The sequence below is a fragment of the Styela clava genome, chromosome 11 (assembly GCF_964204865.1).
Source record: "Styela clava chromosome 11, kaStyClav1.hap1.2, whole genome shotgun sequence".
NCBI lineage: Eukaryota > Metazoa > Chordata > Ascidiacea > Stolidobranchia > Styelidae > Styela > Styela clava.
Window position 1 is genome coordinate 9578730 of NC_135260.1, and position 27417 is coordinate 9606146.

The 27417-nt window shown below is 36.8% G+C and overlaps 1 protein-coding gene across 1 annotated transcript in view; it reads left to right on the top strand.

The window, feature by feature from the left end:
- The first annotated feature begins 21791 nt into the window (after window positions 1–21791).
- Window positions 21792–27417, top strand: part of LOC120347118 (WD repeat and FYVE domain-containing protein 3-like) — an 86470-nt gene continuing 80844 nt past the window's right edge. Inside the window, exons 1-3 of the mRNA XM_039416966.2 lie at window positions 21792–22093; window positions 22778–22924; window positions 26050–26118. Coding sequence (XP_039272900.2) covers window positions 22052–22093; window positions 22778–22924; window positions 26050–26118 — 258 coding nt within the window. The 5' untranslated portion in view covers window positions 21792–22051. The remainder of the gene's footprint in view (window positions 22094–22777; window positions 22925–26049; window positions 26119–27417) is intronic.

Sequence of the window (27417 nt, forward strand, 5' to 3'; positions counted from 1 at the left end):
TTGTATGACAAGATCTCTGTCAATATTCCAATGACAATTTATTTTGAAGACTCCCTTTTATACAAATAAAAATAGAGACTCTAGTTGAGTAGGCAAAACCTCAAATGAAGCTTATATTATGAAAAATTTTGGTACTCAAGCATCACCCAACAACATTTAATAAAGGCAAGCATACATATGAAAGATAGCAATAGAAAAAAAAAATGAATATCTACAAGTTACACTTGTACTTCTTTAATAATGTCATGGATAACAATCAAATTACTCAAGTTGATTCAAAGTTTTTGCAATGTGTAGTATGTGAATTTCTTGCCCTGCTTATGAATTCTAATCAAATTTTTTTTTCTAAAAGATGGAATGCCAACAGCTTCAACTGAATATTCTAAGCTTTTAAAACAAGCTTGTTAAGAAAATGTGACATAATACATTAGTCATATAAGTAATAGCCCAACAACCCACATTATAAAAGCATATCCAAGAAAAAGAAAACGTTATGAAAAAAAAAGCATTCAAGATAGTGACTAAAATCTGAAATTATTCCACAATCTATGTTTCAATAAAATAGTAAACATTATTAACACAGATAAAGACTAATCTCCTTAAACCACAATATATCTAAAAAAAATGATTTTTCAACAATAAATTTTATCATAGTATAAATTTCATCATGTCAACAAAAACACAGGTGCAAAATCAAATCTAAAAGTAACCGCTATACAAACAGCATAATAAGAAATTCAAAAATAGGACATAAGCTTCTGAATAACGTAATAATAGGAGAATATTGTCAAATATCATAGTTATACACAGTTGACATGGCACATATTATAGCTATAGCTTGACTATAAAAATATGGTGAACGGCGTTCTAAAACTGACATATTCATTCATTGCACACATATTTCACAACTTTAAAAGTTGTTTAATCAAAGTTGAAATACAATATTCAACTGTATTATCTATTCGAATGACTACATCTATAGGTGTATTGCAAAGAAATATGATTCAAAAAAGTTGAATGCAAGACTGCAAATTAAAACACATACCGAATGATTAAACCCTTTCAGTACAAAGACAATATTCTAAACCAGTCGTTCTCAACTTCCACTTTGATAATCTAAATTACCACTCAGTAGGGAAAAACAGCATCATCATTCATTGCTGCACCAATCAAAATTACCGGTAATTGATTATCTATCAATAAGCAATTTTTAATAAGTTTGTGTCCCATTTGAAAATGTTGAGGACCGGCGGTCTAAACTCATACAAACCGACAATTTTTATCATATTCCCCTCGTGGAAGAAACAAGAATGTTCATAAGATTATGGCACGATATTCTAAAATCCCCGACTTCAAGTTCTAAATGAATGTTCTCACTTTCCAGCGAAAATAACAAAACGGAGTAACTCTAAAAACAGAACCTATAAATTTCTAAATTACTTCTACAAAAATTTGTTCAACACTTCTGTTTTTAAAAATTATTGTAACCAAAGGACACGTAACACGTTGCACAAATGGTAATGTAACTCTAGAACAGTAGTTCTCAAACAATAGGGCGTGCCTATTAAGGGGGGCATACCGGTAGACAATTTTTTGAGGAGGCGTGAAGCTAATTAACAATAAAAATATTTGTTAGATTTGATCTTGCCCACCTTTTTGGGTATTTACATTTCATTATTTACGTTCCATCCACATATTTCTAACGTTTTTTTTGAATAAAACATACTTTCGCCTTGCTATCTGTTGTTTGTAGCTTATGGATAGATAGTTATTTTTATGGTGGAGTGCGAGACAAATTCTAAAAAGGGGGCGCGGCTTAAAATATTTGAGAACCACTGCTTTATAATATATTCCAAACTGCCGTGGTTTTTACCTTGTGTATGCTAAATCTGACTTATAAAATTGAGCTTTTATTGTGTAATCACACATTCTAATAAACAGGGATTTTGATTCGAAGCATCCCCAAAATATATCTCCTGTAAACCATTGTAGAATGGGTTCATTCAATCAGTCAATATCACAGTATACCACAACAGTATCTGGTAGCTTATCCTGGTCTATGTCATCACCAACAGACAATTTAGGTTTTGACTTCAAATCATGTGCAGCAGAGTTGATGAGTGTTTCGGATTCTAGATCTTTCTTTTTCTTAGTATTTGTTTTGAAAACTTCAGATCTGTTATCCATGTCTGAATGTGAGTGAGTACTAAATCCAAATATTTTTGTGCCATCAATATTAGTGGTGATGGAGCCTCTACATTTTAATGCTTTTCTTCTTGAACATTCCCACCGTATCGTAGAAAGTTTACCACATTTCTTAGTGTAAGTATAACCACGTACTAACAATTTTATACCACCTTTGCCACTTGCAATAGATTCAATTTTAGAGTCAGTAAAAATTGATTGTGCAATAACAGGGCAAGACATAAAGCCACTATGGCCAGATAAAGTGTGTGGATGGCAGTGGGCATAACAACTTAAAACTCTTCTGCATTCAATATCAGTTGATATAGATCCTTTACATTGTGAGTTTTTTCGCAGAGCGCATGACCAATGTAATATCCCTTTGATTAAACTGCTTTTCGAATAACTATAACCATCATGTGATAAAATACTATCGCCATTATCGTCATCAAAAAGATTTAATGAGGATTCACAAACAACACATTCGGAGTGAAAAGTAATATCAGCATTGGCAAGTGATATTTGAACTTTTTTTGGTGGACTGTTCAGTACCTTATTCAAACACTTAGTGATTATTTTATTTCCATTTGTTGAATTGGAAGACTTTTCTAGCATTACATCTGAGCTGTCTTCATCAGTTTTTAAAGTGGTATTAGATTTAGGTGATAAATCTATGCGGCAAGTTTTTGATTTTTTGAATTTTGAAGTGTTTCTTTCAATTTCATCAACCAAATCCTTTAAAGTATCTTTCTCTTTACTACTATTAACCTTTCGTTTACGTTTTTGTGTTACTTTTTCAGATGATGTTGGAATAATATCATCATAAATATGCTCTGTTGGAGGATGTGTATGAACATTGAAAGAGAGTATCGATTGTCCTTTTATATTTGTATTCACAGTTCCATTACATGAAAAACCTCTTCTACCAGAACATTCCCAACGTATATAATTAGTTTTTGCACATTTCTTGGTGTATGTATATCCAGCGAATACTAATTTTTGTCCGCCCTGTCTCGTTTTTGCAAATTTTATCTCTGCATCATACATATAAGAAAACGATGCCACTGGGCATGATTTTGTGGTAATTGATGATATTCTTTCATGACAATGGGTACTACCACCCCTGACTTTTGTATGTGCTACATTCGTTAATAGAGCGCCTTTGCAATTAAATACAGTTTGAACTTGGCATACCCAGTGTACGTTATCTCCTTTCACAAAAAGTTTTGTGTATAAATAACCATCATATGTTAATATGGTGTCTCCATCTTTCTCTGTCAGTTTTATTGCATTTTCACATAAGTGACATATAGTATGGAAATCGGACTTTGTGTGTACCATTTTCGAGTGAGTTGTCTTAATTTCCTCCCTTTTATTCTTATCCGTAGTTTTTACATTTTTTAGCTTGATTCGGAGAGGAGTAGAAGACCGGGTTGGCTTCAATTCAACTTTTTGGTTGCCATCGGAAATCAAAAAATTTTGCTGCTCATGTGAAGAACCTTTATCATAATTTTCCTCTTTACCAACTGTTTTACATAATTCCCCACTACTGCAGTCATTTATTGAAATATCACTATTAGAAGAAATCGAAGTCTCAACAGTATTGTCTTTAGACAGAATTTTTTGTCCTTCTGATAATTTTTCTTGCTCAATATGATCAGGAGTTTCCATGTCCATAATATTGTCAATGTCATCAGATACCTCTTTCATAGTTGAACCAGAATGGGTGCCATGATCTTTATTTTCATTATTATTAGTAAGATCAGATGACAGAATTTCGAGATGTTTTCCGTTAGACTCATTCGAAGAATCTTCTGCTTTTCTTTTACTTTTATGATTGATATTCATATTCAAAGGACTGGGAAATGTAACAAGATTATGTGGCTCTGTCATTGGCAATGGCTTTGTAGAAGACTCCGATTGAGCTGTTGCTGAAGTGTCAGAAGATGTTTGAGATGAACTATCAAAGCCCAGATTGCAATTTTGTGTAGACATTGATGAAATTTGTTGTGCACTAAGAGTAGATTCTGAGTGAATTTTCGTAGTGAGAAGAAAACTTTGAGATTGCAGAAAAACCATGCCAAGCTATTTTATTCCAGACATTATTATTACTACATTATTCACACTACACTATTTAGACCAAAAGTAATTTATATTTTTATTCAGCTCATGGATGAATAAGCAAGTATTGCAGAAATAACTCTCAAAAATACCACTAAACTGTTAAGTTTGTATCTGAGGCTTCAGAGCAAGGATAAATTGTGTGGGGAATTAGTCTAAGAAGTTTGCGGTAGGAAAACTCGTCGCAGAAATTTCGCCTAATCAGGAAAATCGCTGGAAGAGCATTTTGTGAAAAAAAAGGGTCTGTGATAAAAACAATTAATAACAACTTTTTGTTTCATATAAACATTAGGGTTAGGATTACGATTCTTTCTTTATGTTCTTAATTATTATTACCGTACATCCATGTATGCTCTTAAATAACGATTTTTTTTTATAAATAAAAAGGTACTTCAAAAACCTGTTTTATCACAAATACTTGTTTTACAGCAAAATGCTCTTGCGGCGATTTTTCCCATTAGGCGAAATTTCCTTCGGCGACATTTCCTAGGGCAAACTTATTTACGGCGAATTTTCCTAGAACCAGGATAAATATACCATCTCATAGATGCTTGAAAAAGTTAGCCTCAGGAAACTGAGCCCTATAAACAAAACACTATGCAAGAATGCTTAGCAGGTGCAACTTAACAATGCAGGCACCCAATTCTGTCCAATACAAGAGTAATTTAACACACCAATATAAAAGATAGGTTAACCGAATCTAATAAAATAGAAAACTTATGATTAGATAGAGGCAGTTGTTTGAATAAATCAATAAAGTTTTGTACGCAATGGCATATAATGAAAAAAAAAAGAATGTAAGTGGTTGAAAAAGTGTAATAGAGAGTGTTACCAAATGAATAATATACCTCCAGACATGAATTCACAATTAATCATTCATTCCAAGGCATACTTTAAAAAATTAATGGCTCATAATAATGAAAAATATCAAATGAATCAGATAATGACAGAAAAAAATTCAAAATTCATAAGATGAAAGTTGAAAAATAGCAGCATGACTTAAAGAAGATCATAAGTTTTACGTACTACATCAGAAAGTTAATACTAAATAGAAATTCAAAATATTGCAGCTATAGTTATAGCACATGAGCTCTCAATTTTAACAATAGTTAAAATGTTTCATATTTCACCGAAGGCTACACTACACAAGCAACTTATTCCACACATCCATGATCACCAAAGCATGATTGACGTCATTTATATATGACAATTCCAGAGTTGGGACTGACGTTACACAACAAAACTTTCAAATAATTCAGACCTTTCATAATGATAATAAATGAATTTCAATCAAGAATCCGAATTCCGAGTGTGCCTACTTTACGCAGATAAATGCTCCGCATGTTTGAATAGCAACCATACTTGCAAAATCCTGACACAAAGCCTTTCATTGAGGCTGTCAAAAAAATAAAACAAGGTAATAATGTGTTCTCAAAATGATTTAAAAAACAAAAAAACATCAGAAAAGTATTATACACCAAAAATTAATAAGGTTTATGGCGAGTCGTAGTTATTTTTCGATTTTCCTCAAACTTAGCCCATTTTGCTTCAAATTTCTCCCATTGTTTGACAACAGTTTCTTCCAGTCTATTTATTGTCAATCGTTCAGTTTCTAGCTCAACTTTTACTGGGACACCACTCCTTCGATATCGTCTGACGAGACGCCTATTAGAATCAGCCTTACCAACTTCCTTCTGAGCTTCAGTACTAATTTTAGAAAAAGTCGACTTGACAACATCTCTTGGTAACGAATTGGTGCCGCGTGTTAACCATGCTGCCTTTTTCAGTTCAATTTTTGCCTTTGCAGCTTCTATAGCGTGATTACTAGAGGGATGATTATGAACATGGCACCGTATAATTTTGTTGCTCACAAGCTCAGTGGTTACAGTACCACCACATTTCAGAAATGATCTTCTCGAACATTCCCACTTTATTGCACTTAGCATATCATATTTTTTTGTGTACATATAACCGTCATGAATTAATTTTTTACCACCTTTATTGTTGGGGATAAATTCAATTTGTGCCTCTAAATTAGGCAATGAAGAAGTTCTTCGAAAAGCTGTATATTTCGGTTCATGGCAATGAACTTTATAGCTTAATATTTTTTTATATTCCATATCAGTTGTAACAAAACCTTTACACTCCTCTGAATGAGCGCACACCCATAAGGGTTCAACCTCAGGTGTTGTCCTTCGATGATTCGTCTTGCATCGTTGATAAACATATCCTTCAAATAACAATTCTTTTTCACCTTTTCCGTTTTTTATGAATTTCATTATCAAACGACTGTCAATAAAGGACCACTGATTGCCACAATCAGACAATGCTGACAGAGCGACTGTAATCTAATATTATTACACAATTCTGCAATTGGTAGATGGAATACATAAATTAGGAGTCTGGAAATAGAAGACTTGGAACAACCACAGAACTGGGCACTTCTTCTGGTAGACTGGGTTCAAATTAAATTTTTTTCAAGAAGCTAAACAATACCATACGTATGTGACTATGTCATTGATATGTGTGTTGTGACCTAATCAACCAAACACCAACCCAATCGTTGAGGGAGACCAGCAACATCAGAACATCGAAGCGTGATTAAGGTTTAACTGTTTATCCAAATTAACCTAACTTTGTGTTGTTGTTTTTTTAAACTATTTAAAAGTGTCAAAATACGTAGTGTGATTGAATCAGTAAAAAGAGGCCGATAAACTGATAAATGCTGTAAATGTTGTGCGATTTCCATTTCGGTTTGTTTCTTTCCTTACCGAATAATATTCAATTGAAATTTCGACCACTAGCAAACTAGAGTCAGTAAAAAACCTATCTCCTTCGTTACCTATGCTCGAAAAGAATCTACGTATCTCAGTTCCTATCCCGAGGGAAAGGATAGATGATTGGATGGCTTGAATACGGAATACTGGAATATGCTTGCTATCGCATTCGCTTCTACTGGCAGACTGGTGAAAGAATTGCTGGATTCCTCACCGACGCAGGGTAGTTAAGGTGATTCGTGTAACCGCTCGTCGGTTTTGGCTTACTCCAGTACTTACAGGCTTAGGATACCGTACTGGGATAGGTTTTACATTTTCATCCCACTGGAGAATTACGTACCAGAGTTCAGGAGTTACCCCAGCCCACACTTGCTCTGCCCACACACACACTCACCCTGCAGTCAACGAGTGAACCAACTATTTTACTCATTTTATAAACGCAATTCGATAAAAACTTGGTTGCTTCAATAATACATTGATTTATAGACCATAGACAGTTAGAGGATAGTGGTAACTTATATCCCACATGTTGCCTATGTTACACAAATACAGATAGAGATAGGCCTACCGGTACCGGTACAGTCTACAGACGAGACTGGGGTAACGGTACCGGTACGGTGTTGGAGACAACTCGAATACCGAGCAATGAGAGGCAGGCAATTCACCAGTCGAGCAATCGCTCTGCGAGGTCGATGCTAGAGAGCGAGACAATTCGACTACCGAGCAATCGGAGGCAGACAACTCACCAGTCGAGCAATCGCTCTGCGAGGTCGATGCTAGAGAGCAAGACAACTCGACTACCGAGCAATGAGAAGCAGACAACTCACCAGTCGAGCCATCGCTCTGCAAAGTTAAGATATCGATGCTCGAGAGGAGACGACTCGACTACCGAGCAATGAGAAGCAGACAACTCACCAGTCGAGCCACCGCTCCGCGAGGGATATCGATGCTCGAGAGGTAGACGACTCGACTACCGAGCAATGAGAAGCAGACAACTCACCAGTCGAGCCACCGCTCTGCAAAGTTAAGATATCGATGCTCGAGATGTAGACGACTCGACTACCGAGCAATGAGAAGCAGACAACTCACCAGTCGAGCCATCGCTCTGCAAAGTTAAGATATCGATGCTCGAGAGGTAGACGACTCGACTACCGAGCAATGAGAGGAAAAAACTCACCAGTCGAGCCACCGCTCCGCGAGGGATATCGATGCTCGAGAGGTAGACGACTCGACTACCAAGCAATGGGAGGCAGACAACTCATCAGTCGAACAATCGCTCTGCGATGTTACTATACCACATTGAGGTGTACCTCAATCATGCTCGAGAGGTAGACAACTCGACTACCGAGCAATGAGAAGCAGACAACTCACAGTCGAGCAATATCGCTCTCCGAGGTTGCGACGCCGATGCTCGAGAGGTAGATGAAAATGACATATGTTTTTTTAATGTTTGGTTCTCAAGACTGATATAGTCAACTTGCAAAATTGCGTATGTCCTCAAGCGTATTAGTATTTATTTACGTCTCGAGTCATGGACACATTTCTGCCTCAGTCGCAGTACGCCATCATGTCGGCATCATACAAATAAATTCAAATTCGGGTACGAGTAAAAATTGGATCAGGCGAAATTATTCACTCCTAATTATTGGCATAACAATATCCTTAGAAAGTTTTTCTCAAAAACGATACAAATGGTTTACGCAATTTTGTTATTAATGTAGCGATATTAGCGATAGGGTCGGACTAATCACGGCCTTTAGATAGGTTTACCATACTTTCCGTTTAAGGAGGAACGGCCACTTTTTACCGTCCCGGCCGGTAAGCCAAGAGTCCCGCTTTTTACCAGCATGTTGCTGTGTAGCAAACGTTATGATGATGGATGCGTGATTTTGTTTGTTCCGTTGTTTTCAGCGATAATTGGTACAATTTGTTACGTGAATGCTCTGTTTGCCAGCCACTTTTGCAGTGGCCTGATAGTTGTACAGTACAAGGTAATCTTTTATCAGGTTAGGCTTGTGGCAAGGTAATTATTTTGTATCGTTTACATCAATTCCTTTCTATTTTTGAACTGAAAACGATATTTAGACGAAAAATATGCGCATGAACTCTGGATGACAATATGACCAATGGAGACATTTTCGATGGCTTTAAATGTAGTAAAATCGGAAATGAAGATTTTAAAAATAACAGCTAAAGGATCTTGGTCTTTGGATGCGTCCCGCATTGAAGTCACAAAATATGGTAACCTACCTTTAGAGGCTTTAAGCCAGCGTTTCCCAACCTTTTTTGGTCGCGGACTATTTTCTCACCGGAGAAAACCTTTGCGGACTCAAGGTGAAGTAATGCTTTCATCTTGTCGTAAGTCGACGCAACCGCGAGTTACCATGAACACAATTAAAATAGAAAAACATTTTAAATTCTCGTCGTTATCATGGATTGAATATTCTGCGACAGATAGGGCCATTGTTTAAATTCGTTAAAATTCCGTTGTGTTTGATTTTATTGCTTCTTCACAGAGAGTACGGTTGCAATAAACGCATAATGTGAGAATATATTGCCCGATTATATTTAGTTTAGTTTTGAAACATATTTTTTTGCGATCTTGCATGCAAATAAGTTTCCAGAAATTACAACTTGATTTAGCACTTATTAAAAGTATATTTAAAGTATATTAGTGAATCAAAAATACATATTCATCGCCTTGATTTATTATTAATTTGTTTGTGATCATTTTAATCTGCGGTTGTGTTGACGAAATATAAGCAATACTGCTCAAAAAATATGACAATCCGTGGATACAAAAATGCGTCGTAAAGTGCCCGATTATATTTTGTTTTGATTCGTATTTTTGTGAATTCGACAAATCTGAGCTGTTCGTACAACACATACGGCAGTAGGCTACTGTACGTACCAATGTGGAGGCAGTAAAGCAAAGAATCTTAAGGGAAAATGCCCTGATACTAAGGTACTACGGTAGCACCCGAAATTTTGCGGTTTGCAATGTCTGAACAAGCGTTTTCAATCGGTCGCGGACCATCATAAAACAAAACTTATGGTGTTCCCCGTTTTATTTTTAGTATTTTGTATTTGCGCTTTCCAATTTAGGTAATTAGAGTTGCCACCATTGACATCTACGCGAAAAAAAAAGAATTTATTCCTCGTTGTTCGAACTCGCAAAAACACCAATTGGATATCTATCGACGTGTGTGCAGACTCGTGTTTTCATCGGAAATCCGCAAGTGAAATCCCATCGTTTGATTAAGCGACGCACAAGTCATCTGTTACCAAATATTTGAATGGTAAATTGCTACTCTAATGGTTGAATATTCGAATATATGCCAGGCTCTACTCTGTAACCAGTAATTAAACTCGTTTTTATGTTTTATGTAAATTCCAACGTAAATCGTAACTTGGCTAATAGTAAAGTTTCGCAAAAACGTTTGCGGCCCGCAATGAATTTCTGGCTCGTTGCGGACTCATTGAAACGCTCCGCGGACTCATTTGAGATCGCGGACTCTGGTTGGGAAACACTGCCTTAAGCACTTAATACTTTGGTGCTCTGTATATATATTAAAAATAATAATAGGAATGTTTTCTCAGCTAGTTTTCCGTGTTATCTGGATTTGAATAAGTAAATTTCGGTATTCATTGTTAACTGGAGGCCAAAATTTGAAAACTCGGCAATAAAAAATTTGTGTCCCCCTCGCCCTTTTTCTTGGTGCTTTGCTAAGGACGTGCTTATTTTGCTTAATGGTTGATTCAGCCCCGACTACAGCACCCTTGCATTATCATACGCTCAAAAATCCTTCAGCTAATTGCGCAAGATACATAGAGGTAGTCTCGCGCTGTAATCAAAACCTTCAGTGAAATCGAATATTAACAGTAGTATTGAAATTACGTTGAAATGGTGTTTAAATGTTGGACGACTGGCACTTTTAAACAGTATTACTATCAAAAAACGTCATTCGTTAAATGCCCAAATATAATTTCAACGTAACTTTGAGTAGTAAATAGTCGTAAAAAGCCGAACAACCATAGAGTATTAATGAAATAGGATGTGTATGAATATAGAGTCGTCTGGGCTACGTACTGGCCTGGTTCCTAGTCGTTGAAAAAATAAAGGAATAAAAATCGGAATAGCGAATTTAGCTGGGCTGGTAAGGAGCTGTGTTATATTTAACTTTGAAAGTGGATGAAGTAGGAGTCGCATAGGCTTTTCATCTTACAGTAAATTCAATACAAAAAAATTCAAGCGTTACCCGGTTAACTCAAGTTACATAATTTAACACTGAAGCGCCATTGGAAATTCGACTATGGAAATTTCAGTGGTGCCCCCTTCTCCCTTTGTGCCCAAAGCACGTGCTCATTTTACCTAATGATAAATCTAGCTCTGCTTATGACATAATCAAGAGAGTCCAAATGCCTACGCGCGTGTCAAATTCGGATGAGTATGGTATGGATATGATTCTAGTAGTTGCTTAGTTTTAAATTGTTGACAGCGTAATTAAGCCTCACCGTACACACAGTGATACCTCAGTAATCGAATGACTCGACACTTGAACAATTCGTCGGTAGTCGACCAAGAATATCCGTGTCAAAAATGCTGCGGTACTCGAACGGAAATTCGGAGCTCGAACACCCGAGCCGAGAAGAGTGCGCGGCCGAGGGAGATGACGCCAGTCGAACCGCGCATCTCGACAATTCAACAAGCATTTCTCCAAGTCGGAACCTTAGCGGGATAACACGTGCTGAGATATTTTCGTGATTTAGTGCTTTTTCTTGCCCTTTTTCCTTCTGTATGCCATCGAACCGCTTTTCAAAGATTAAGTAAATGATACATAATTTTTATTTTCAATATCTTTAATCTTTATATATTATGTACACATTTAAATAATAGGTTTGGTTAATATTTTGAGTATTTTGAAATTCGTAAGAAAGTATTAAAATACTTAGCATTTCATTTTATCTTATGACAGAAAAGTTTTGGTACTCGAACAAATCTGAAGGCAAACACCAATCCCGAACGAATTATGTTCGACTACCAAGGTATCACTAACTTATTTCATCCTCGAAGAGGAACATTAATAACTTGAAGCCATACTGTTAAAATTAAAGTGTTTAAAAAAAATGTTGTTGGGACTGGTTTGACGCACTAACCTGGTACGGGAGTGTTTAATAGTAGGCTATTCGAGAATGGAAAGAGTGAAAATAATCAAAAATCATCTTCCACATTTACGTCAACTTTCGGATTCAACGCTTCGCCTGACCAATGTTAGAATCGTGGTGAGGCGAATACGAAATCACAATGGAGAAATAAAGTTAGGAGATAATCAATGCATATCCTATGGTTTAATAGTGAACAATTCTGAATAAAAACAAACAAATATATGGTTTCTGTAGGAACTGTAATATAGTTGTAAGTCTTTATATACCTAGGACCCACATAACTTGCCAGCTAAAAAATGTCAATATATGAAAAATTCAAAATCAAGTCAAACAAGGGTAAGAATGTGAGTCTGTACGTTCAAACCCTATTTTTATAAAATAAATAAGGAATTTATTATCCCAAAATGAAATATATTAAATCGCAATTGATTTGCTTGAGAATGCCTTTTTTACTCTATTGTCATATTATAACTTGGTTTGCTTTATAAGCCGTAAAAACACATGGATTCGAATTATATTTGATATTCTGAAAATAATAATTTAATGTACTTCAATATTTCTACTCCTAAAGTGAAAACATTTAGGTATTCGCAGTTGAATTGCCTAGAAACGCCTTTTTTCACGTTTTCGCTAAGTGTGGACATTTATTTGCTTCATATCTTTTAAACTAATATGGATGTGCATTATTTTCTACGTTCTAAAAATAGGGGAATTTAATGTACTCCAATATACATTAAACGTATTTATATATACTCCTGATGTGAGCTATTTTGGAAATTCGCAACGGAATTGCTTTGAAACGCTCCTTTCGCGCGTTTTTAGCTAACTATGGATAATGGTATGGATCAACATCAGGTGACTGCGGTATAATTCACGATCGAAAATTCGCCCATACCGCCACTTTGAGAATCGCTGCAAAAAAGTGCGTGTGTGTTTGTGAATTAATTTGATATTTTTAGGTGAGTGAACACGTACCTCTGTTTTGGCAAACGCGTTCAAATCCAACCTATATTCTGTACGAGTGTACGGTATGTATAAACCATACTTAAGAGTTTATTTGCTCTCCCGATTCTATAATCAGTTTTTATTTATTTGTTTTTAGCAAGTATGTTATCGTCTGTTAAACCGTAAATATATACTGATTTAATGAGTTGTATACTTGTTATGCTCCGTTCATGGAGCGGCCACGCATTGTTTCTAGTGAGTCGTTATAATGCGCCCTTGTTGATAATCCGCCGTACCGTAACTCACCCTATGTCGCCATGCGCCATCATTCGCAATGCACCGATCTAATCACTGAATGCTGGAATAAAGTACCGTACCGGTACGGTACACAAGTAGTTTGATATTATATTTTGTCCCTGGAAATAATGCAGCGAATTAGAGATCTAGATTCTAGACTAGACAAAGCGTGTGATAATACCGTACTGTACGGTACCGGTAACGTAAAAATAGTACGGTACCGGTGCTTCTAGTCAGCGCACGACAATTTTTGGTAATGAATTAATGAAAGCCGAGCCAAGCAAGAAAGTTCAAACCAATACCGGTATAGCCCAAAACAGCATGATCCTTAATTTTTAACATGTACCGTACCGGTACATTCAGACATTTGACTGTCTGATATAGTCTAAAACAGGGCTTCCCAAACTTTTGAGCTCGCGGCCCCTTTCAATATATTAAAATTTTTCGCGGGCCTTGTCCACGTTAAATAATGCCAAACAGTTCGAATTATGCATTTTTTATGTTTTATTGGCACAGCTAATATTCAACTTTAATATGTCTACTCAATAACAAAAACAAGCACATATTTATTCAGCATAACGTTTCTAAATTATTCAGTGTAATGATACGAATGCTTTTTGCTGCATAGCAAGGCTCAATGTATGTTTATACAGGCCTAATTGATGAATTAAGATGTCTGGCTACCGACGGCATGGTCCTTATCTCGAATTGTTCACTCTTATTGATCAAACTTAGCATAAGGCAGCATTTTGTGCGACGCCAAATTATCAGGGAAAAAACTCATGGCGCACCTACACGAAAAATAGACTGCCTCGAAACAAAACACAATTTTCTTATCGTTACAATGTACTAAATGTCTTTTGAGGTTTTTAATCACGTAGGCCCGAGGAATAAAGGCAAAAAGTTAACGTTTCTTTTTTTTTTATCTCTGCTTAATATTTCTTTAAAATGCTAAAGAAATCACTCAAGTTTGATGAACTCGGTTCAGCAAATGAATAAACTGCTAAACGAAAGCCTATACGAAATTTCAGCATGTAGGGTTTATCTCTTATATTACGTAACAATAGACCCTACATACAGAAAGTAAACACATAGAACGGCAAAATGACTTTGATTCTTAAACACGTCATTTGAAACAATAAAACATTTAGAATAAATATGATGTGTAATATGTTTCGAGGCGCACTCAGCAAATCGTTCTCGGAAAGCGCTAGCTTAACGATTAAAGCCGTCATTGTTATGCAAACCGCAAATCGGGTTTCACGATCAGAATATGCATTGTTATGCAAGCGCGATCATTCACCGTGTTTCCCCGAAGATAAGACCAAGCCTGAATTTTAAAAAGGATTACAATATAAGCGCTCGCCTTTAAATAAAAACGTGCTATTTATAATTAACGGAAATCGGTATTCATATTTTGTATAATAAAAAATCTCATTTTTCTCTATCTCAAAAATAAGCCCTAGTGTTATTTTCGAAAGAAAATTGAAGACAGTGTCTTATTTTCGGGAAAACACGGTATTATGATGATGTAATCACTCGGAATCGTGAAATCTTTGTTTTACACTATTTGTATAATAATTGTATTTCGAATCAAGAGTCTGAAAAAGTACAATATATATGGTACTTTGTGTAAAATTGGTGTTCTCTTCGCGGCCCCTAGAATTCGTTTCGCGACCCCTTCCAGGGCCACGGCCCCTAGTTTGGGAAGCCCTGGTCTAAAACACGGATAGGCTACATTCAGGCATTGAACCCCTGTTAATTCCCTTCGCACGGCGGTGTGGCTCATCGTGCTAAGCATTATGTAAAATCCTATCCTCCTATGACTGCGTTAGGAATACGCTCGCTCGCCACAGCACCTCTGATTACTCTGCGTGGGTTCGCAGGTTCGAATTCCATGCAAGGATGGCTATATACGAGAGGATTGCTGGGCTCTTCGCCGCCGTAGGGTGGTTCACGTAACCGCTGTTCGGTTACGGCTTCCTCCACCACCAAGTTTATGCTTTCGAAAACAAATAACTAACTAATCCCGTACCGGTATCGTACCGTACCCGACATGGAATGTAGATAACTATCACTCACACACAAATAGAATCAATAGTCATGGGACATTTACTGTACATTTATTAAACAGTAATGCTCATAATAACTGTAAACAGAAAGAAACGAATGTTAATATATGCATGTAATGGGGATAATTATATATGCCCCCCCAAGTCTTTGAGAAGAATGAATCACAAGACTGAGTAGTCTTTGAATGTTCAAGCCATTACTGCGTTGACTGACTTCGTGTTCTTGGTAGAGCATCAGTGGATTCTCCGAGTCCAGGCGAGTTATGGGGCATAAGAGCCCGTAGTGCACGAGGCAATTTTTGTGTAGCTGGAGCAACGTCTTTGTGTCCTGTGGGAGGTAGAGGTCTTGGCTTTGCAATATCTTGCTGGTTCATGACTGGTTGTGAGAGTTTGGTGACTTTAATCTCAGTCTGAGGAGGCGGAGTCACAGGTAGCTGGGGCACGAATTGTGCCTGATTGTACGTATTGTTGTGTGTTGACTTTGTGAGTGGTTCACGGTCGATGACTGGTTGGTATTTACGTAAGAATTTACGATTTCTGAGAGTGACACGACCGGAACCATCTACTCGAACCACATATTGATCGAATTGTCGCACCTCAATGACAACTCCAGTTTTGTCCCATTTTAGAGGGTGTGGGCCAGTCTGATTTTGGATGCGAACATGGTTGCCAATAGATAATGGTGGCAGAGATCGGGTGTGTTCGGTTAGGCGCTCTGCAGCTCTCATATGCCGATGGCGTAAGGCATCTTCCCTGGCAATCAGTGTCTCGCGCCATGTATTATGTGGTTTGTATTTGCCAGGATGGATGGGGATGAAATCACGTATGGCACGGCCAAAAATGCACATAGCAGGAGATAAGCGAGTATCCCTGTCGGGAGTATTGCGGTACTGAAGTATCGCTCGTTGAAAATGATCTGTGTCGAGTGAGCCCTCTTCGTCAGTGTTATTGGTGATGAGACGTTTGATAGTTTTGACGGCAATTTCAGCTCGTGTGTTGCTGTGGGGGAACGCCACTGACGATAAGCGATGTTTAACACCCCAATTCTTGAGGAAAGTGGTTGTCTCCTTCGCAGTAAACTCTGGACCACCGTCAGAAGTGAGTTCGTCGCTAATCCCAAAAGTAACAAATGTTCGTCTTAAAGTCGTGATCAGTCCAGCGGCTCCTCCTTTCGCTTGTTCAACAATTGGCCAGTTACTGTATCTATCTACTGCCACCAAATAATGTTTACCTCTGTAGCTAAAAAAATCCGCTGCCAGGCATTCAAAGGGATACCTTGGTTGTAGAGGAGGAGTTGGTGGGGCACTAGGTTGTGAGGGGGCCATTCTGTTACAAGCTGAGCAGTTGTTGCGTAGCTTGATGATGGCATTAGTCATACCGGGCCAGAAAAAGGAGGATTCTGCACGACAGCACATTGTTGATACTCCTTGGTGTGCAGAGTGTAAAGTTTTGAGTACCCTATCTCTTAAGGAGGGTGGAATGATAACGCGATCCTTGTAGAGACAGACACCGTCAAACTCTGAGAGATTGTCACGGTATTGATGGAAGGGGCGAATTTCAGTGTGGATATCTGCTGGTCGGTCTGGGAAGCCGTCTTGGATTTTGTCGATAAGAAAACGCATTGATGGGTCGCTGGCTGTGGCAAGCCGTATGTCATTCCATGTCACATTCTTGATGATTTCTTTTGTGGAATCGGTTGAATAAGAGCAGATTTCCGCTGTTTCGGGGTCGAATGTGCGAATGGCGGTGAAAATGGCGCCTGAGTCAACGTCGTCAGGAAGCTCCAACATGTTTGGTTCGCCAACTGGGTGGCGTGATAATGAGTCTGCAGCGACATTGCGAATGCCAGGCAAATGCACGACTTTGAATCTGTAGCGCAGACATTTCTCCTTGAGATTGCGAAGGCGAGGATTGGCAATGTCGTTTAAGCAGCGATCGCCCAAAACCTTTACTAAGGGCCTGTGATCAACAGCAATTATGAGATCTGAACAGCCTAGTACAAAGTGTCGTGCTTTGTCAAGTGCGTCCACGACAGCTAGTGCTTCCCCCTCAATTGGCCAGTAGCGAGATTCAGCCCCGGAGGTGAAACGACTGCCAACCAGTGTAATCTTCCAGCCAGTTTTACAACAGAAGGGTTTAGCTGAAGTGCATTCGCAATGTTTCTGCATTAGCCAGAAACCAACACCGTCCTTGCACCAGTCAGTTACAAGGCATGTGGGTCTTGACTTGTTAAATATCTCGACGCCCTTCTTGATCTCATCTACAATGACAGCCTTCGATTGCTCAAAAAGGTCGTCAAGTTGTTTAGTCCATACAAATGATGTTTTAGATTTGAGGAGAGATCGGAATGGTAGCATGTGTTTTGTGGACGCAAAAGCGTATGCAACTTGGTTGACAAGTCCAAACCAACTTCGAATGTCTGTAATGTTTTTTGGGGTTGGAAAATCTGCTATCGCCTGCAGTGTTCTTGAGCAAGGACGAACTGCTGTTGGTGTGATCTCGAAGCCAGCGAAAGCTACGATTGGTGATGCAAATTGGAATTTGGTGGGGTTTTGAATAATCCCATTTCGACCACATTTGTCTAGCCATTCAATTGTTTGAAAGAATGCTTCTTCCGTGTCATTGGACCATATGAGAGTGTCATCGACACATTTAGTCTTGTTGTGTATATCAGACACTATTTCGTCAAAACGACGGCTATACCCATCACCTGATGCGACGTATCCCTGTGGTGCTACGCAATAGCGATATCGGCCCCAGGGGGTAATAAAGGTGGTGTAGTGACGGTCACTTGGGTGTAGGGGCACTGCATGGTATCCATTCCATGCGTCGAAAACTGTCTTTAAAGTGTTTGGTGGGACCGCTCTAGCTTGATGAAATGGTGACTGTGTATGATGTGTTTCACGTGTAGAGTGTTTATTCAGTGCTTGGAGGTCGACCGTGCGGCGTGGTTTACCAGACCTTTTCGCGCAGATGACCATTCTGTGGCACCATGTTACAGGTTCACCAATTGGTACAGGTTCTATGACACCAAGTCTGCAATCCTGGTCCAGGCCTGACTTTACCTCATCTTGCCAGTGTATGGGGATGGGAATTGGTGTGTGGTGGGCGACCGGTCTTGCTTCTGGATCCACCATCAAACGTAAGGGAGGACCACTCATCCTTGGCAATGGTTGATGTTGACAAACGTTGAATGAGCTTGATGCGTAATAAGTGAGGATCCATTTTTCCAACTTTTCTCGGTTTTCGTGGGTGAGTGGAAAAGGTGCCGAGGTTGGGATTGGCGGAGGTGGTTCTCGTATAGGGCATCCGCACGGAGCGACCATGTCCGATCCGGTGTGTATAGGAGACGAAGTTGTTTTAGACCTGTAACTCTCTTTATGTTCGCCAATTGTTGGGAAGGATCGAGATATGAGGCCGAGTGCTTTACAAGCCTGTTGAGATAGGTAGAGCCTATTCGTTGAGTCAGTGAAGTATACCAATTGGCGTGTTTCAATTATCGACGTGCTTGAAGGAGCTGATATTCTCAGCGAAAGTGCGCCTATGATCTGAATACGACGGCAGTCAGCTGCACTCATCTGCAATTTTACTGGGTTCAGATGCTGTGGGCCAAGACCCAGCTTTTCCAGTAGATTGATGCCAGCGAGGCATGACTGGCAGCCAGTGTCAGCTATGGCAGGGAATGTGACAGAACGTGTTGGGTTTGAAATTTGAGGGCTTGAGCCAATGAGACGAGTATCAGATGGGTCATGGAGGATTGAGACATTAACACTTGGCTGTGGGTCAGAGGCTCTTCTTTCCCAGATATCACACAGTTCGTTATAAATGTGATGGTCAAGTGTGACGCTGCTGGCCTCTGGACTTTGGGAAGAGCTGTCATCTACTGAGCAAAGTGTTGCAAGGATAGAGGCCGCGTCTTCAGTGTTTCCAGAATCATTGTGAGCTTTTCGTTTTGGGGAAGGAAAGACCTTACGATCCCGTTGTCGCAATTTCCATTCAGGTTGGCGGCATAAACTTCCAAAGTGATTTTTGATCCCGCATCTTGAGCATGTTTGGCCATATGCTGGACAAGATTTAATTCGATCTTTGTTGCTTCCATGCTTAGATTTCCCACAGTATTCGCAGGATTCGCGTTTGTCACGAGCCCTATCCCGTTGCTTTCGCTGGTAAGAACTGTTTATAGCAGCAGAGGTGTCATGTTCGGTGAGGCGATGTGCTGAGCGTTTGCCGCTTTCTTTTGCCTCGATGAATTTGATGGATTCCTCTAAAGTTATTTCCTCGTCGGCCTGTGAGAGGAGATCAAGACGGATGTCGTCATCATAGAGGCCCCAGACAAGTGCGTCGCGAATCATGGCGTTACTGTAGTCTACATGTGTTTGGGGGTCACATTGGCATTTAACATGAAAGCGGCAAGTGCTAGCTTACCCACGCAGTCGTGCCACGAATGCTCGAATAGGCTCGTCTCGATCTTGTTGGAGCTTGTGTAGTTGAAGTCGAGCTACCAAGATGTTCTCCTTTCTGATCGCTAGAGACATTATGTTTTTTAGGATTGTGTTTTCATCTGATGTCGATAAATCATAGTATGTTCGTGTGAGGTCTCGTCGCAAATCTTCAGTACAGCAGTCTAAAAGTTGATAAGTAATATCAGGATCAGTTATTCTTGAAGCACATTTATATTCCTTCCATCTTTGTAAGAAATAAGTCCACTCCTCTGCAGTGCCTCTCGGTGCGATGGTTGGACGTTTTGGTTTTTCTACTCTTACAGTCTGGTTGATAGGAGTAGAGTGTAGGGCTTCCTTGTGGAGCTGAAGTAAGGCTACTGCTGCGTTATAGTCTGCATCATCAGGTGTAGAGTAATCACAACCGGTCCATGGGCATTGTACAGAAGGCATCGTTTGATTATGAGCATAGATAACTATCACTCACACACAAATAGAATCAATAGTCATGGGACATTTACTGTACATTTATTAAACAGTAATGCTCATAATAACTGTAAACAGAAAGAAACGAATGTTAATATATGCATGTAATGGGGATAATTATATAGAATGGTAACCGGACGAGAGGTCGTGGTTCGTCATATGGTTAAGCTGTCTTATCAGCTTTCCTCTGCCCCGGGATAAATATGTAAATCCTATTCAAATACCGTACCGTACATGTCACTGTTTACAGAAGTGAAATATAAATTTTTTAATCATTTTACATATCTTTGTTCATATGTTCTAATTCAGAACGCGATGAGCCGCTGCGGCCATTGACGAATGTCGGTTGGAGCTGCTGCCGCTGCATCACGAAAATCTTGGAATTGTAATAATACTTTGCCTTTTTATTTTGAATCGTAATGCTTAGATATAATTTTCAGATATAGCCCAGTAGGGCTATATCATTATACTTCATAACTCACTTTTACATAAGTTGTACTAAAACTGTACAGCTGTATGTCTTATAATAGCAGTGTACAGATTTGAAAATGCTGTTACAAATAGGAATAGTTGTTAATATTTAGGCCTAGTTGTTGTTTCAAATTTTTGGGTGCTCATTTTATGTTTGTGTTGATATATGATGATGTGATGATATTCCCAATTTACTGATTTATCCGTTCAATCATGATATATTTGACATTTTACAAAGTTTTTCACTTACTCGGGATATTCTATGTTACAGAGTGAAATTGTTCTTAAATTATTGCCATTATGTCGCATGGGGTCTTGTGTAGTTTCGTACCTAACATACTTCTAGTGGGCGTAGCATCACAATTTTTTGACATATCAATCCTAACCCCCACCTGACTATGCCATCCAAAAATTACGACATCACAATCATGTCATAGAGCTTGCCAAATATACGTACGATCATCCGAAATGGCATCGGCGCCGACGATAAAGAACTTACTAACGTCAGCGATCTCTCTCATATTGGATCGTCGCGACGAAAAAACGAGAGAAATAGTCGTTCGATTTCGGGTGCGCAGACGAGCGCGTCTCGGATGACAGTTCGTAGAGTTTAAGGGACTGTATTACGTCACTGTGACGTTGTAGAGACGTAATTTTTGGATGGCGTAGTCAGGTGGGGGTTAGGATTGACACATGCAAATATTGTTATTTTACGCCCACCAGAAGTATGTTAGGTACGAAACTACATGAGATCCTGTCGCATGTTTGAACTTCATTTGAAAATTGGGTAACATTCAGGAATTTCCAAACCATGAGTTAAATGAATTATCCTGTTTGCTGATTTTCAGATTGTTTATATGAATTATAAAAATAAATGTTTAAATAGAAAAACCCCAACAATATCTGTCTATACCGAACAATCATTTTTGCAATTTTTATGTGGAATTCCTCCCTTTACTGCCTTTCATCTCATTTTTGAAATGGCAGTACTGATTATTTCACATTTGATGTGTGGGACTATTGCAAAACAATATCAGTAAACACTGACGGACTATCTCACTTCAGTAATTTCTGACAAATCATCAATAACATAATGGATTTTATGCGAAAATTGGTTAGAGGAAGTACTGTTATTGTAAGTATTCAATTTGTTTTTGCGTGTTTACCATATGATATAAGAATATTAGTGTTATTACTATTTGTTTTACTATCCTAATACTAAGCAAAATATATGTATTCCAAGGATAAATCAAGGAGGGAAGCTCAAATTTTGCGATTTTCTGCTGGCTTCGTAAAAATACATTCTGATTAAGTTTGTGACCACCGAATCGGTGCAGTGAATTAAAATCTATCAATGTAACTTCTGTATTAGTTTGTTTAATTTTATAAGTTGTCGGAGAAAAAACATTAATATATAAATCCTATTGACACTGGTATATTCCAGGGGTGGCCAACCTGCTTTCGAATGCTATCGACCAAAATCGTCAAAATAGCTCGCAATCGACTGATCGCTAATAAGGCCATACACAAAAACGAATGAGTGCTGAATATGCGGATAACTGCACACAAGCATACAAAAAATTATGCCGATGCTATTAACATCCGTTCTTTTGGCGCATACCGACTATTCAAGATGTGGCGATATACGTGTTGGCCACCCCTGGTGTATTCATTTCAGAGTGTGTATTCATTTCAGAGTGTGGATAAGATCCAATGGAATAAATGCATTTAATGAGTTAAAAAACATTTATCTTCCAAAAACTTTGGGTCTATATTTTAGCATGTTTAAATAGTACTTTAATGTATTATATTTTTCTAGTCATCATCGTCCTCAACATCGAGCGATAATACATATGAGCTGCTAACATTAAGAAGGAAATTTCTGGAAATCAGTCATTCACAAAGACCGACTTCCACCAAAGATCAAGAGGATAAACTATATTCTATGCTGCCATTGTTTTATGAGGTAAAAGCTTGTTTCATTTTCAGGAATAAGATACCTATAATGTTGCATTGAAGTCTTGAAGATCTGCACTGATGAGTTTAAAAAATTTCATCATATCTGTATATATATTTGTCAAATGGATTCGTTAACCCATTCTCACGCCCCCATTGTAGAATCAATCGTAGGGCTTAGACATTTAAAATCGATATTGTTTGGGGAAATTAAAAGTGCCCTAATGAAACTATTTTAACCTTAGCTCTTATTGTATACATTGTCATAACAATAACTTTTGTGATCACCAGAGTAGAAATTTGTATTTTTTGTAGTTTTGGGGTTATTGTTCATTGTGAATGTGGGCATTTTTATTAATAGGAGATTGTTTTAGTACTTCCAGATAGTTTTAGCATGATAAACGTAGTCAAGTATTTTGATAGACATTTATTATCACTTTCAATAATAGGTGTGGTGTTCCGGATCAGGTCTTTCTCTTCAATTTTAGAAATAGTAATTTTCAGATGTATCGGAATTTTCAATCGAATAATTGATTTCGATACATTTTTGTTTATCTCAATTCCTGTCATGGAATGAAGTACTGCTCAAATGTGTGCTAAAATAGATCAAGAGAGTGAGAGTATGTATTATTTGAAGCGAGTCCATATCATATCGAATTATTTAAACAAAACAGATTAAACTTCTGTCTTATAGAAAACTTCTGAAAATAGCTTTATTAATTAAAACAGTGGTGCTCCAGGCTATACATTTGCCATACACAGGTCATGGGTTTCAATGTTTCTACTATCTTCTCTATGAAATTGAAAAGGAAATCTTATATTATTGTTTTGGAAATTGTAACTTTCAATTCAATCAATTCAATTACATTATGTTTGTCTTATGGATGCTGAGAAACATTTGCAAATTTTTATACTGATCACACAGAGTTTAGCATGTTTGTTTGTTCACTTTTTTGACAAAATAGAACTTTGATGCATCTGTATTGTATTCAATGATTAACATATTGGGACATATATTTAAACATGTTATTGTCAGAGTTTGTATTCATAAAAAAACTTTACCAAAAGCATTCAGGGACTACGAGATATTGATTGCCTTTGTTGTTTCAAAAAATTGACTGCTTTTACCAAGCTATATTCGTAGCGGAACTCACAAAAAAGCACCATATAAAAGAATAAAAATAAATGGTGTGCGATCAATGTAGCATATGACCAGTATATACTGTAAATTATTGTCAGTATAATCAATATTTTTTTTTTCACCCAAATTATAACCAGTATTTTGCAATTATCAAATCAATTCATAATGCATCAAAAAATGGATAAAAAAGCATTATAACTAGTACACAGCCATTCATAATAAATTTTGACATTCTCAAAACATCTAATGTTTATTTTATTAAGCTGACTGGCTTTTAGACATATGACATGCAGTATTTATTAGTTTGCGCAGGCTTTTGAACTGAAGCAAATGCACCATGAAACAACATCATTTATAGTTGATGGAATTATAGCATGTTGTTATAAATTGTTATATTTCGGTATATATCAAATTGATTTCAATCATATGAATTGCATTAGAAAGCACTGAAGACTTGTAGACCAATTTGCCTTTTATGTCAAGCATTTAATAGTCTTATTGGATTAACTTTTATAGAATTTTCTATTTGTTGCAACACTCTGTAGTGAGTAATATCTTTTATACCAAATTTTTTTTATTATGGAAATTGTTTAAAATTCTTATACTAGCAGGCAGGAATGTCCGAAACGAATTGAATATTCTAATACATTCGAAATTGATCATTTTCGATAAAAAAAACTTCAAATTTATAATATTTTTATTTGAAACTTAGGAATTTCGAGCCATCAAAACATATGATATTGCTACTGATTACAAACAACAGAGAAAACAATGACTCTCATATTTAATGAGTCGTTTTAGATGGGATCAACATGAATATATAATGATTTACCGTATGTAACTTTCAACATGATCTCTTCCCCAATTTAAAATGTATTCGATATTCCATATTTGAAAATATTTTTTTTAGAATGTATTCGGAATATTGAAATATACAGTTTTGGCCAACCCTGCTGGCAGGCAGTTTGTTGTTATATTAAGCTTCTCGATTAAATAGATTTATTGGATTCCCACGACATGAAGTTCAAATCTTGTTAATTTGAAGCGTTCTTTTAATCACAGTCAGGGAAAAATCAATAAATGAAATCATGATCTGTTTATTATAGTAGATTCCTTTTGCTGTTTTAGTGGACGTGGAAAAGATTTGTGCAAATGTAATTTGTGTTTCTCACAGTAACTTTATATAATGGTTTAAATAGAGTTTAATGGAAATATTCAAAATGTGCACAAAAAAATGAATAAATGAAAAAGAATATGTCTACTTGTCTTTTATTGAAGTGAAAATATGCTTATAAATGGAGTTGAAAATTCCTCCCATGAACAGAATGCCAATTTATCATTTTTTGGGAAAAACTTTTTTTTAAGAATTTGGATAGGCATACAGTTTTTTTCAGTAAAATATTTTTCCATTGATGCAAAAGTGTTGTGCAATTACAATTTCGCATGCCCAGTTGCCTCATAATTCTATATTGCTCGACAATAAAACAATTTTAAACTTTTAATCAACTTGAACTAGACTTAGATATAAATTGGATTTGCTATTATATGCCCCATTGAAATATTTCATGGTTTTACCTATTAAAATATTTTAAAATGATTTTTCTATTATAATATAGTTTTATATGTAAAGAACTTTATAAAACTGTAGTCCGTGACAAAAGCATCTTCTCAAATTGTGTATGTAACTGCATGTATTTTTATTATGAAGTCATGAGTAAAGAAAAAATAATTTTCTAAGCAGTTCAGAATATTGCTTAACTGCTTCTGGAACATACCAAAATCTTATATAATATATTAGGTATATATAAATTATTACAAGATAAAAATACATCCTTCTTACTATATGTATGAAGCATTGCTTCAACTTATCCTATAATGTATGGCAGATTTGGTGGAAATATCAATGTATTGCTAAAGATTGTTGTAATTTATTTTTACCATTCTTTAGTATTTTTGAAATTTATTTTTAGCATCTAAATTTATCTATATTTCAGATCTTCATTTCAGCACCACCAAAGTCTATGAGAGAAAAATTTGGGGATGTTTTGCAGTTCGCAACTCAGGTAAGTGAAATTGAACAATTATTCAATCGTTGGGTGGGAACGAGAGCATGTAATTGATAATGGATTATAGACAGTTTTAGTCCTTTGAGTAGGAATAGCGAAACCCGAATAATTTGATATCTTGAAACATCCTGAAAATATATTCTTTAAATCCAGAATATTGAATATTATTTAAAATGGGTCATTTCAGTATATAAATTTGAACAAATCATTATAGGCATCTGGCGAAGACACTGTTTTTCTGACTTTTTTTTTGTATAAGATGAATGCATTTAATTCTGATTTCAATTTTCCAAAATTACAATTTTACAACTAAAAAGTTGTTGATAATGTCAAAAACTTCATCCATAAATCATATAGAATAAAAAATATGATTGGTGTCCTAACTGCAAACTTTTTGCTATCAACAAAATGTAATGCCGCTGCGCTGTTTCGAAAAAAATTTAGTGGGCTGAGTTCTTCAGTTGTCTAAAACTCACTCACTCACTGGTATTCAAAAACATGCAGTTCTGTGCCAAAATACTCTATATTCTTAGTAGCTCTTGGCTTTTTTGTGATTTTGTGAACTATATCTTCGCTCAACCTTCTTTATTCTGATTAAGTGTTTATGTCCTTGCATCGAGAAAATAACCAAATTTTGAAAATATACAAATATTTCATTCAGTTTCAATATCTCTACAATCCATTCAATTCAATATTTCAAAATTTAACCCTTGACTTTTGTAAGGTCTATAACATTTAGTTCAGTTTGTGGTTGAGTCACTTTTAACATTTTAAAAGTATGCTAGACCTATATACCTATATATATATGGCCTGGCTTTATAATAGTATAAAATAAATGTCAATATGATACACTGGTGTTTATAATTATTTGTTAATTCCAACAATGGATGTATATTTAACATGAAAGTAATATTTCATATTCTTTTATGTATGGCCATCTCCCACATTGTCATAACTCATCTAACTTGAAACTTAGGTGCACTTTTATTTGAGTGCAATCAATTTGTACTCAATTTTAGGGAGCTTGGAAATGAATATCATAACATTGATAATAGTACATAACATATGCTGGTCTTTGTAAATGTTAGTGATGCCCATATTTAAATAGTGTTTCTACTAGAATTCGACTATTTTTCGTGTATTTTTCTTTTTTTTTTCAATTTCACACAGATTTATACACATGCATAAATGTATACCATCATTGCAACAGGCATGCTTTTCTCAAATTAAATTTACAATTTTCAGTCAATTGTCCAAAATTTCAAGTGTATTGATGCTGTAAATATTGCTGTCCAC